The sequence below is a fragment of the Dreissena polymorpha genome, chromosome 11 (assembly GCF_020536995.1).
Source record: "Dreissena polymorpha isolate Duluth1 chromosome 11, UMN_Dpol_1.0, whole genome shotgun sequence".
NCBI classification, from domain to species: domain Eukaryota; kingdom Metazoa; phylum Mollusca; class Bivalvia; order Myida; family Dreissenidae; genus Dreissena; species Dreissena polymorpha.
Window position 1 is genome coordinate 8,855,740 of NC_068365.1, and position 14,595 is coordinate 8,870,334.

Below are 14,595 nucleotides of genomic sequence, written 5' to 3' on the forward strand. Positions count from 1 at the left end.
TTGTCACATTAACAGTATCTTTTTAATTTACATTAAAATATGCGCAAGTTAAGATTCATAACAAAACAATTCATAACCTAAATTTAAAAAAAAAACATCACATGAATGCAGCTGGTTCCAGTCAAATCCCTGCGCGGAGGTTGGGTGTTGTAGTTGTCAGTATGGAAAACTCATACCTAACCATTTTATTTGGCTTTACTGTTTTGTATACATTTAATATTTATTGATGTCCCTTTGAATGTCCTGTCCTGCTATTAAGTATATTCCATTGTATTGACCTATATGGTTCATTTGGACAGTTTGTGGATATCGCAAAAGCATAGTAAGCAACACACTACAATCAATCTCATTTATATTGCTATACTTATTCGTTTATCTCATATTTATCCTAGTGTTTTCAATTATTCATCAACGAAAGCCATCAAAACTTATGACATTTTTAAACAGGTAATGAGTTTATGTTTTTACTTTTTAGTTGACTTGATAACCTATATGCCGGAAGAACATCAAATAAGCAATGTCTCTCTACTAAGCCAAGTCATACAATTGCGGAAAAATAATATATTACATTTTATTTGAGATCATACAGCAGTTCACCAAAGCAAGTTGAGTGTGCTAAATGTGTATTATTAGAAAACTGATGTAGCGTGAACAAACGATAAGGAATTGTGAATTATAATTGGTAAATTGGCATTTACAACAAATCAACCTAAATATAATTACACATTTCACGGTTAACTGTACACTAATAATTTAGCCTTCACGGAAACACTCACGAAGTGGTCGACGATTGGTATACGTGATTTAAATCACGTACTATTACAGCAAAATGATCCAAATTAAAGTATGATTTACATACTCATATTAAGATACGAAGTAAATATATGTCATGAAAAGGTTTACACAAACGCACTATGTTATATAATGTGCCTGCATTGATATGTTTCCATGCATAAGTATTCATTACGGGTATACTTTATTTATACGATATAAAACGAAAATATTTCATTATGTCAAAGTCAAACAAACCATATATCGTGCTAACTCGGCCTATCCCGGTAACCCGCGTTAAAATACTAATCTAAGTCGGACGAGATGATAATAGTGAACGAGCAGGTGACGAAGGGACAAGGTCCAACAATACGCCCCTCTTGAAAGTGCGCATAAGTACTCTGGCTATTGACGTGTTTGTGTCGGCTGATTAATAACAGGTAATTACTATTTCACTTCTTGCCTGCTGATGAATAGATTGTTGTTTTATATATAATTAGATAATATTATTGTTATTGTGTCACCAAAAAATCTTCATTACCGGAGTTAGGGTAAAAAATAATATTTGATGTGCAATTTAAAGGCAGATACAAAGCAAATGCTAATTAATGTTCAATGAAACGTTTATGAGTCTGAAAAAGCCTAACAACGAGTTCTTAGGAGCTATTAAATGTTTGGACAACGGAAATAACCTTAACCAAACGATTAAATGGTGTTCTTTTTAACACATCGATTTCTGACGAGTGCATTCTTTCTGGAAAATAGAAAGCGTCAAGCATTGCGTCACATATGATGATTAATTCAACGTGTTGAAATTATTATAAATAAATGCTCGTCCAAGTTATAATTAGTTAATTCGTAAAACATCGTGCAACATATGTATACACAATCGATAAGCAACCATTCCGGAAAGTCAATTGATTGGCGAAATAACTAGCACTTTAACAATAAAGTAAGTATTATCAAACAAAACATACCAAATATAGAGAATAATAGGTTAGTGTTGATTATAGATCAGGTTTACCATGCGAGGCTTAGAAAACAAAAAGCACGAGCCTTGGCGAGTGCTTTTTCGTTTTCGTGCCGAGCATGATAAACCTGATCTATAATCAACACTGACCTATTATTCTATTTATCCCACTTTTTATTCAGTAAACTTTTTGTATTTAAACAAAATAAGTTTTCATGAGTGTTTGTCGTACTTTGATAATGACTGTAGTGTAACCAAGGTCAGTGTATTACTCCGCGTTCCAAAAATAACCGCTGATCAAATAATCTTTATTTTAAACCAGAATATCGTTCTGTAACAAAGTGTCGAGCGTTATTAATTACAATTTTAATCATATTGAATTGCAAATCTTAAAGTTTTATGATATCAATATGACATTAAGTTGTTATATACAAGGAACTACATTTGTTTACAAGGTAGCCTAACACCACACACAATTCACTTTCGATATCAAACTATCAAGTCGATCACGAGGTGCACAGTATTTGCTTCTTTGTTATAATATGTGGTTATTTCGTGACGAAATAACAAAGATTACTTGGATTTAATCTAATTATATACATTTTGAATGTTGAAAGTGGCACCAAAGAATTGTGAGGCAAAGTTGTTCGAACTATAGAAAGACATTTGCTGGTGAAGTGACTGGGTGGGGCGAACATCAAGATCAACTTGTTTGACGGTAGACAGTGGTTGTCTAGGCTGCATTTCGGCCATAGTTTCGCTGCATGAAGGTGAACAAGAGGAATCTGTTGGAGTGTTACATTTACTGGACTGAGCAAGAATGGACACTTTTGCTGCTGTTCAACAGATATGTTGGAATAATTGGTTATGGACTGGACATGTTTGTGCCCTGTTATGGCCATGGTTTCAGTGGGTGGAATGTTTGCATTTCGAAGTTTTTGGACCAGGAATTTGCGAACTGAGTGGTTCGTTATTCTCTTGTGCTTGAGAAAGCCGGCGTCTTTTGCCATGGCCTTCAGCATCTGACCTAGCTTGTTGACACCCAATTGTTGACGCAAGAACCACTGGGATGCAGTGTCATTTGTGCGTATTGCCAGGTTGAAAAGATGCGTTGAAGAAATATCAGATGGACGCATATCCGAGTACAGCTTGTAAATTAACACAGGATTTCTTGGTCCAGACGATTGTTTTCTACGGTCAAAGGGGAGCAACTCGAAGTGACTTCTTCAAAGGGGAGCAACAACAACAGAACCTATTTGCATAGTGTTAAATTTAGCTAATACTAGAGGTTTTAATAAGAATAAATGACAAAAAACACGTTTTTTGGCTACTTTTCTTTGTTTTAAGGTCATTAAGATTGACAAACTTTTGAGATTGTTTTTATTATTGATGCACTTGGCAAATACAGGTGACGAGGTGCGTGGGAAAAAGTAGTCCCGGTTCGGCAGTTGATGACGTCATTTCGTGCCATTGATTATATCCTTGCCGTTGATTATAGATGAAATTTAATAAACGGGGCTTTAATCAACCGATTTCGCTGTAAAAGTGGGATAAAAACGTTTTCGTAAACACCCGTACTAGTTTGTTTGAGAGCCTGCCATCACTGTCAATTATTTTAACCGTTTACTGATAGTACATCTGACAATACCAATACTCCACCTTGGATGTATTATGGCGAATCTCATATGGTTACGGACGCAAATATATGCAATGATTAATTGTGTACGTCATAAGCTGTTATTTTTTAAACACCGATAAACCTTACTTTGCGTTAAAGATCAAAACGTGGTTAAATGAAACTTATATCACCGAAAAAGACGATGCTGATTTTGTTTCCAGTGTATTTGTTTAAAAAAAAAAATTCAATTGCCTCAAATGAATATTTCACAAAATGCTACGCATTTGCAACACTTTTTAACACCTACCCTTTAGTGAATATTGCGATGCCAAACTTTACACAATTATAGACCTCTGTATGTCATTAGTTGAGCAGGTAATGTTTTGGAGCCTGCTGATACAATACATATTTGTATAAGAAGTTAGATACGCTCATCATGCTAAATGGCTTACAATCTAAGGAATAATGAAGGTGAAATATTATAATTGGCACGTGCAATTTAAAACCAATTGTATATAATTATGTCATCATCTCATACACAGTTGTGCACGTTTCGACATAAACAAATCCGGTGCACAGACTAACCTTAGGGGTAGGATTCATCATTAAAAATTAGTTTTGAACGCTTCATCATCAGCGTGTATGGTGTTCACAATAATATTTTGTTAACGTATAATAATCTACTAGCCTTTTGTGCACACTTACCTGTTGGGAACGCTTTATCATGTACTAACCTGTTGTACACGCTTGCCTGTTGTTCTCGCTTCATTATCTAATTACGCGTTGTGTATGCTGGATTATCAAATAAACTGTTGAGCAGATGGTTTATTTCAATAAGTGCATGATTGATCACCTACTAACCTGTTGTGCTCGCCTCATCATCTACTTACATGTTGTGAACGCTCCATCATCTACTAAAATGCCGTGAACGCTTCATCATCTACTATTATGTTGGGAACGCTTCATCATCTACTAACCTGTTGTGAACGCTTCATCATCTAATAGCCTGTTATTAACGCTTCATCATCAAACAACTGATTGTGAACGCTTCGTACATGTAATTTATATATCCGTTAAGCACGCTTCATCATACACAAACCTGTTGTGAACCACTCTTCATTTCCTTACATGTTGTACACGCCTGGTCATCTAATACCCTATTGTGTACGATTCATCATCTACTTACCTATTGTGGAAGCTTCATACTTTACCAGCCGGTTTTGTCCACGTAATTATCTACTAATCTGGTGTAAACGCTTCATCAAATGAAATCATGTTGTCTACTCTTAATCAACTACTAATCTATTGTGAAAGCTTCATCAACTATATACATGTTTTATCCACTTTTTATCGTCTACTAATCTGCTGTGAACTCTTCACTGTCTACTTACTTGTTATGCACGCTTCATCATATACTTTCCTGTTGTGCACGCTTCATAATTTACTAACATGTTTTGAACGACTTATCATCTACTTACATGTTGTGAACGCTTCTTAAAGGAGCCTTTTTACAGTTTTTGGAATGTTTTGAAATAAGTCATTAAATGCTTTATATTCATAGATGTAAACATTGAATTTTAAAAGCTCCGGTAAGAAATCATGAATAAAATTTAAAATAGGAAAAAAGTAGCCGCTGCTGGACTCGAACCAGTGACCCCCCGGAATCCAGGAGTAACCTGGAGTAAAATCGCATTAGCCCGCTCGGCTATTCTGCCAAGCATTCTTGGATAAAGTATTTCATGCATTATATCAGCAATCTTCGTAGTTTCACAAAATTTAACAACAACAACAGAATACTCTAAATTATTCAATCGTTTCGCGTTGCAACGCTTTATAATTTTTAGGATTTAAAAAAAATCGTCAAAAGATGCATATATTGGCTGAATTAGACCATGGTAAATGTTCAGTAATACTGTTGTCTCACAAATATCATAATTAAAACGAAAATTTGCGAATCTGAAACAACTTTTTTCAATTTTGTCAATTTACGAAACCGTGAAAAGATCCCTTTAATCAACCAATAGTTGTGAATGCTTCATAACAACTTTCATGTTGTACGCGATTCATCATCTTCTAAGTACTTGTGAACGCTTCATTATCAACTAACAAGTTGTTTACGCTTCATCATCTACAAACCTGATGTGCACGTCATATACTTACATTTTATGAGCGCTTCATTATGTAAAACCTGTTGTGAACACTCTATTATCTACTTACATTGTCTTTCTACATAGTTCGGTCGCGTTTATAATGTTTACTCTTCACTATCAAGTCCACAGGGTATTTTAACCAAACAATGATAAACACGGGTCCCGTATGTAAGGTCCCGTGCCTGTACGAAAAACAACGCCGATCTCTACCGCTATTAGAAGTTAAGTGTCTCCAGACATACTGTTTCATTTACACGATTAATTTGGAATACATATAAACAAACAATTATAAATCTGATAAAAACCGCATGTCTCGCTTGTCAAGTTTATGGGTGACTACATGCGAGCTAAAGGTATTAAATGGATCATTACATACACATATATATATATATATATATATATATATATATATATATACATATATATACTGCTTATATGGATTATTGTCGTACATATAGGTATTTGAACAAAAACTTGAACAAGTAATAAACCACATTTGTGGTTATGACAATCTCATCAATTTTTTGTGAAGCGGCATTGTCCAGATAGACTAATACTGTGTGTGGGTCTTTTAAAATTATCTCATGAACCACATGACATGCTAATTCGTTAATGATGATAAGTTTGAATGGATGTAGTCACATAAAATAACAATGCGTAATCACCGTTATATGACTTTTGATATACACAGTACTGAAAAAGGTGTATCACGCATTAGTCATCTATTATCGCTGTGGTTAGTTTATCGGCCAAAGACTGGTAACGTCGATAAATATGTTAATTTTTCATTGATTGTGTATGCCACGTATTTTTTTATATGGAATAAGTGACCAGCCGTATTATATCATCTCTGCTCGCGGTCGCGGTTATTTATGCTAGTGTCATTTAATCTACCGATATTGCCTGGAAATTGAAGTTATCATAAGTAAAACTACTTGTGTTGTTTGCTTTCATTAGGTGTCGTGAGCATCGTAAATCTCCGGGCGATATTTTTACTGTGAAGATGTATGCTTTCAATTTTAATTGCCTAATATTAAGTCGGCAATTTTTGATTTATTTAATGCGGTTGAACATTGATTATATGAATATGAATTGTGATTATATAAATTTCATTCCGAACAGGTGCAGATGAACGTGTTGATATAAAAAGTCAATGCATCGCGTTCTGTTCATGAATACTGTTGGTCAACAGGGGTTCATGCTCGGCTACCATACGCATTGATTCAGTTTTCATTGAAAAATATCGTTGAATTAACTACTGGACTAACTTCCAATTATTCAAGTTAACAGTTTAAATGTTTGAATCCAAGTTTCGCGAGGCGTCTGCACGTGTCGTGTTTTAACTTTCTCTTGAGGCTCAACCACACCGAGCCTTAAAAAGGTGTATTTCTGTTACGGTAATTGCGACATTAACATATAAATGTCGACGGTAAATGTTCAACGTGAAATAAAATGACACCGGCGAAAATAATGAGATCATTAAACAACTTCTTAAATAAATTCAAAAGCAGCAAAACTATATAAAGTTTTGATTTTATGTTCTCAGTACATGTTAAAAGTTTACTTAAATTCATTCGGCATGTAACCGATAGCAAACTGACAATATTTATTCACGCATGTCATTGCTCAGATAACGTCCTTTTCGTTCAGCAAACTCAAATATTGAAGAGTGTTATATAGTTTCTCATGTTGTTTCAAAATGAAGTATTGAACTAATTTTATAAATTGAAGCATGCACATTTATACTTTAATGTATAACATATAAAGTGTTACAGATGCTCTTTTGAAATGTTCTTTTTTCTATTGCGTAAAAAATATTCTTATTATTTTGCAGGACGACATCTAAAAACTCTTGATTAAACTAGCTACGTGGCGGTCCACATGCCATATCAACACAAGTCGCGTGCGTTACTGCAGTTTTCAAACATTCCGCGCCGAAGAACAACCTTACTGATCGGTTAAGGGCACGGTATTATATTATCTGCCATTGTATTGAGTAATCATAATGATACTTTTGTTCAATATATAATGACTTAAACTTAATTGTATACATTAACGCAGATAAGTAAGAGGAAAATACATTAACGACAACTCCATTAATTACTGTTATATGTTGGTCCATTGCATGAGGTAAGCGCATAAAAGTAGCAATAAATGTTCCCACTTCATCAAGTGTATTATTTTACTACTAGTTTAGTTCGTGGCATCGAAGAAACCATGCAATGTATGTTACAATATCAGTAAAATAAAATTCTATATTTCTTCCATTTTACTTCCTTTTATTTGGAAGATTGGGATATATAAGAGGCCGTTGAACGAATTTTTCTTTTGAAAAACTATTCATTTTGCTCGCCCAGGTATATGAGAGACGTAATGCATTTTATTTAACTTGAGTCATTCAACCGGCATATTACCTGACTAGGGTAATAAATCAATTGTGATGTATATGGTAAGGCAGGTTTCATATAAGACGTGTCTTTGACACGGGCAGAAGCCATCTTATTTGCATTTATTGAAAAGCAGTATTGTTAACGTTACCTAACATAACTTAAACTTATGTACTGCAACGTGTCAGCTATGATCAGTTTATATGTACATGCACGCGTATTCGTGATCGTGTTAAAAATATTGATTTGTATTTCATGACAATTACCCGAACTATATCACATATTCTGTCCATATCAGCTTATAACAAGGCCTACGCTGCAGGAATGAAATAACGTAATGCTCAATTTTGTTTATTACACGGGTGTTATTACACTAGTTATATAACTGTAAAATGACGTCATTTTTGTGACGAAATGACATAATTATTCCACCGAATTTCTTCAGTTAAACTCTTTAACAATGTGAAAAAACGGTGAAAAGAGCATACAATCAAGAGAATATTTGTTGGTCATGTTATAAATAGAATCTTAGATTTGTGGTATTTTTGTATTGAATTTATTAAACTCGTCATCTAAATAAAGATAAAAACTCGGCAAGGCTCGTTTTTATCTTTATTGAGATATATAGAATCTTGCATGAGTGGTCGTTTTGTATTGAATTTATTAAACGAGTCATCTAAATAAAGATAAAACGAGGCTTTTATATCTTTATATAGATGATGAGTTTAATAAATTCAATACAAAATGACCACGAATCTAAGATTCTATTTATAACATGACCAACCCATTTTCTCTTTATTTTATGCTCTTTTCACCTTTTATTACAGTGTTAAAGAGTTTAACTAAAGAAATTTGCTGGAATAATGACATCATTTCGTCACAAAAATGACGTCATTTCACATTTATATAACTAGTGTAATAACACCCATGTAGTAAACAAAATTGAGGCATTACGTTATTTCACTCCTGGAGCCTAGGTCATGTTATAAGATGAGTTTAATAAATTCAATACAAAACGACCACTCATGCAAGATCCTATATTTATCAAATATCTCACGCCAGCACTGTATGGATGGCTGAAAGTGGCACAAGACCTGATGAAACGGAAAGATTCCCAAGACAGGGCAGTATGTCCAGCAAACAAGACTTGGTAAGATGATAAGTCGAGTGCAGTTTGTGTCCAGTACACGATGACAATTAACGCATAGTTTTCCCGTTTATATGTCTGCGTTTCCCCTACCCCTATTATATTTCTTAATGACATTTCAATCTAGATGTTTAATGTTTGCATAACTAAAGGCAGATATACGTTAACATCTTTAGAAAAAAGAACAACGGTAAATTTATACTGTATATCAATAATTGGTCCCAAATTAAATACTTTACTTCTGTACAAATGTGAAACATTAAAAATGAATACATCCGTTCTCACGAATCTTCTTATAACCACTTTTCAGTGTCTGCACGTGCCAAAGTACGACACTACTTTTTGGCAACGTTTTTCACAGTTTTCTTTCAAATTATTAAAAAACTATTTAAACATCAATATATTGTATTTACAGACATAACAATAAAAGTTTATATAATTTCGTTAAATTATGCAGCTTTAACCATAGCAATTTAGTTTATTATCAATAGTTATAACATTATTCGTTCCGCATTTGCAATTTCAGATAATAGAGATTTAAACATTATATGTTTAGTATGTTTATGAATGGATGTCATAATATATATGAACTCGCCGTTGATTACCGTCTATATTTTCAGGGTCTTTATTTCAATCCACTTAATTCAATTTATTTATTAATTCATGGTTGGCAATACTTGTACCGACTATTGGATTATTCACTGAGAACATACACACGAAATTGTAATATATTTTCACATGATAATACTTAAGAAATACTATTTTTCTATCATGGTTTGTTGTCGAATAACCCACAGTAAGGAGTATTGATGCGTAGGAATTAAATCACGAGTGCGAAGTAACACGCATCTATACAACTTACTGTGGGTTATTCGACAACAAACCATTATAGAAAATATTATTTCGATTCTAACACGATTCTGATTGATTTGGTTCAAGCTTTAGGACGTGAACTATATTTTTCAATACTCCGCCCTTTCTAAGTACAAAGTTCACTATTTAGTGACGTCCATTGATGTGTACAAACATATGACGTCGTTTTCATTCATAAATATTTGCAAATGACGTCACTTACATTGAAAACAACAATCGTAGAAACTTAATGACGGCACGTTTATTGATGCTACTGAAAAGCTGACATGCTATAAATGTTTTCTGAATTACGCCTCCTAACCAATAACATTCTTTGTAGGTGTGGTTATGCCACTTATCACACCAATATACAATGTGTTATTACATTACATTTATACATGCTACATTTATTACATTTCTTTCAGAGCGGGTTTTAGCACGTGCATTTTACTGCAATATTTTCTTTATTTATTCGGAACTATTTTCGAAACATTAAGCTCCGCCCATAATTTTAGTATTGCTGATTTATTTGACTACTAACGATAACACGTTATTTATGACATGTGGCGTGTTTCTAATTGAAACGTTTTTTAGATTCAGTGGGAAAATGCCTCCGTTGAGACATGCACTATACTGAGCTGGCTCGGTTACGGACAGGAGATCATACAGGCTCGGAGAGACGCATATCGGGAGTTAGGCAAGCTGTTAATTGCACGGGTATGTGGAGCGGCCACGTATATTATTACGGGTAGCAAAGGTGAGGGGCTGAGCAGCTACTTGGAAAGTGATTTTGATGAAATGAGTTGTACTTAATAGCGTGATCTGTTTAGAAGATGATGTAAATTTAAGTGCCTTTCCTGGGGAGATAACCGTGTTGAGATCACTCAGCCGCAGGAGGTTACCATGGTCACTGTAGACTGCTACTGGAGAGACGCGGTACACAGCAATTCACAGGCACGTACATGATGCGGTTTTGTGATGACGGATATGGTCGCGGAACTTTTGAGCAGTGACTTGTATGTTATAACTGGTCGAAAAAAGACTTGACTGTGGGCGAGGTGCAGCATGAGCGTGCGGGACCGTCAATTCCTAGTACATTGCTGAGACACTTGCACGCGTGACAACGTACATGCATTACATTACTACTGCCCCAACATTCTGTCAAAATGGGCCGCAAGACCTCGTCACTGGCCGCCGACGGAAGTCGTTCAGTACGTCGTATCACTTGGAGCATTTCTTACGCCTGTTGGATTTAAAGGAAGTGAATATCAACATGTCGAATGGAGAGTGTGCTTTAACGCCGGTGAGATCGAACTAATTAGCAATCTTAATGACACTCAACTAAATTGTATGTTTTATTAAAATGATAAAGAACGATGTATTACATCCACGTAAGAAAGAAGTTTCATCGTACACATTGAAAAAGATTGTTTTATGGATGGCGGAAAATAATCCTCAAGCCTCGTTTCATAAAAAAGTATTTTGCAGTGGTTGCATGAAGCATTGGATGCGCTTAGAGTTGCATTGGTCACCTTAGAGCTACCATACTATATGATTCCAGAAAGGAATTTGATGGCAACCTCTGGACTGGATGTGGAACAGCAACGCACATGGATATCAACGATTACAGATATGCTCAATGAAGGTCCTAGGGTGATACTAAGACTTCCAAAGATACGACAATGCATCGTAGCTCACCCTGAACCATTCCGATGGTACAGCGGGAGGAGAATTGAGCTGGAAATGCTAACGCTCATGCTCATGAACAGAGTGACAATCTGTATTGATGAGAACGGGGAGGTTGACGATACCGATGCGATTTGGCAGGCATTAATAGACGAATAAACGAGGTTATAACGAATGTTTGCGTGAGGATGATAATGGAAGGAAGTCGAGTTATCAACGCAAAGGCTATTCTTGATAGAATTCTGATGTAAAACGTTAACGATGATCAATAGATCAGTAACGAGGTGTGGACAACACTTATTTATAACTTTTGAGTACATATTATCTTTAACGAATCACCGATCATTGTTGCCAAGAACGTGAAAATTATACAACTTATCGTTTTAGTGATTTGTTCAGTAATTGATGTTTGACTTGCAGACGTTCGTTTCACTTTTTAAAAATGTGCACAATTTTACAAAAGATTTGTTTACAGTAGGCTGTTAAATTTACCGAAACAATAAATTTCGATACAATTTATTAAAAAATTTCAATCGCATAGATGACAGTAGTTTGCAAAATAAAGGTATGTCATTTAATTTTACTAAATTGTATATACCTTAACAAAATATGTACGTATCGCGCTTGGAAACCAGCGGTATAATTTCAAGTTATGCATATATTTCTTTTTAGAACTTTTGTAGTAACTCATTTGTCGACGTATGTATAAATGTGACTTGTGTTATTTGCGTATGCATGTTAGGAAATAAAGTGTGTTTGTGTCATTTGTATCTCATCTTCTTATTTAAATGTTCACTTGGTTTATGGTTGGTATTGTTAACGCATTTGCACTGAATGAATTATATGTGTTACTGGCAGTTACTGAGTCCACTGGTAATTGTTGTAATTGCTGTAAATGTATCGATACTATTCTTGTTTTCTTGTTGAGTATAAACATAGTTGTGATTTGTAATATTGATCAAAAAGTATTGAACACATTGTTGCACTTATCGATACAAATGGTGCATATATTTTTTTTTAATTTCTTCAATAACGCTATTGTTGCATTCACAAATAGAAATAAAGTGCAGTTGTTTTATGCGAAATATTAAACTACTTCTCATGTGAATGTATAATTGCCCATGTTTTTTTACTGGACAAGTGAATGTAAAACTTTTGAGGTTTTTGAACGGCCCTGGACCATCCATCAAACAGCTACACGTGCTGAAGGACACTGTCCTTGGCTTGGTTATAGGTCCACGTGCGTAGATGTTAGTAGTTTTTGTATTGTTCAGTATAGGTTGGATCGTGAGGGGCACTGTGGGAGAAAAAGGACATGTTCTACCATGGCATTTGAAATGGCATTTAATACACACTGATATGTTCTGGTCACACTTATATGATTGTTAAGCATAAGCATATTTTTGAATTACAGTTTATTAGAGGTATCCAGTTAACATTACTCTTACGCCATTGGCTACACGTATGTTATGGCCATTAAACTGTTGACTTTATACAAATACCCATTTTGTGTTGTAATCATATGAATGGAATGTAATTTTCTGCATTGAATGTATGAGCGATGGAGGACATATCATGTTAAAATGCATGATGCCTGATTACATTCCGAGGGTGTTACTTTGTATGTTTATTAGCAATACAATTAAACTCAGTTGCAAAACCACGATATATTCTTGTTTTTGTATGCTTCCTGTAAGAATGTAGGCGCCATTTCGCTTTTCGGATGCCTTATTGAATATCGTATACTACTACAGTGTTTCTTATAAACGTAAAGCCTTTAAGTCGCTTTATTACATAGTCAATATTACATCTGTCACGAGATAAGTATTATCATTTGAGCAACTTTTCTTTACTAAATATTATATACCTATAGATAAAACATGAAAGTTTAAGAATATAAATACGTCATATTTAACAACAATTTCTACGAATCGGATAATAGGAGTTGCCAATTTCATCTTAAATGTTAGAATGTAAATAAAAAGTGTTTTCCAAATATTTAATATGTGGCGCTTGGGTGCAAATAAATACAAGTCGTGATTTCGGGTCATCGACACTGTACAATGGTAAAATCAAAACACGCACTTTTCATGGCCAGAACAAGTTTACTAACTCTTTCAGTTCGGGAACGTAGTGTCACAGAACGTAGTGTCTCATCAGGATCCAAACTGTTTGCTATTCTGATAGTATTCTTTGAAAAAAAAATCGAAGAAAACGCTCATTTTAGAAATTTAGCAGTCAACATTTAAGCAGACGACAACTTTCCAGCATGCAAAGGGCTAGCTTCTCGACTAATAAAAGAGCTTAGCAATAAGCTAAAGAAACTGTGTGCAATTCAAGGTAAGACAAATCTGTTTTGTTCTTGGTTAATGTAACAGAGTTACATTCTTAAGATCCGTTTTCAAGGGTTACAATCTTGCGGAATTGGAAAATACGTTATCTACGCTGTTGAACTAGATGTTGAATTCATTGTTTGTACTATTTCAAAAATGCCAAATTATTGTTTATTAATTTGAGAAAACTGGGCATAATGCATGTGCGTATAGTGCCGTCACAGGCTAATCAGGGACGGCACTTTCCGCCTACATTGGATTTTGTTAAGAAGAGACTTCATTTAAACAAAAAAAGTGATACAATCGGAAAGTGCAGTCCCTGATAAGCCTGTGTTTGTCTGCACAGGTTAATCCGGGACTACACTTTAAGCACAGCATTATGCCAGTTTTCTCATAACGCGAACTCATTTAATACAGCGCTTGATTATTTGATGTTAATATTCGCGATAAAGGTTCAATCATGTGAAGAAACGTTTTCTGACGAACATATTTAATCCTTATTGGTATTTTTTAATATTTGGCGCATATCAGAGCGGGTAATTTTGAGCCACGCTCTGCGAAAACTGGGCATAATTCCATGTGGTTAAAGCGTCGTTCCAGCTTAGAGTTTGCAAACCACACAGGCTTATCAGCCACTTTCCGCCTAAACTGGATTCTTAATATGAAGATACTTTTTACAAT

At 34.7% G+C, this 14,595-nt stretch overlaps 1 protein-coding gene across 1 annotated transcript; it reads left to right on the forward strand.

Moving 5' to 3' along the window:
• Positions 1-1,124: 1,124 nt before the first annotated feature.
• LOC127850908 (uncharacterized) lies at positions 1,125-11,740 on the forward strand. Its single transcript, XM_052384305.1, has 5 exons — positions 1,125-1,211; positions 7,344-7,478; positions 8,959-9,046; positions 10,490-10,652; positions 11,457-11,740. The coding sequence occupies exons 3-5, from the start codon at positions 8,969-8,971 to the stop codon at positions 11,738-11,740; spliced, it is 525 nt and encodes a 174-aa protein (XP_052240265.1). The 5' UTR covers positions 1,125-1,211; positions 7,344-7,478; positions 8,959-8,968.
• Positions 11,741-14,595: the final 2,855 nt, after the last annotated feature.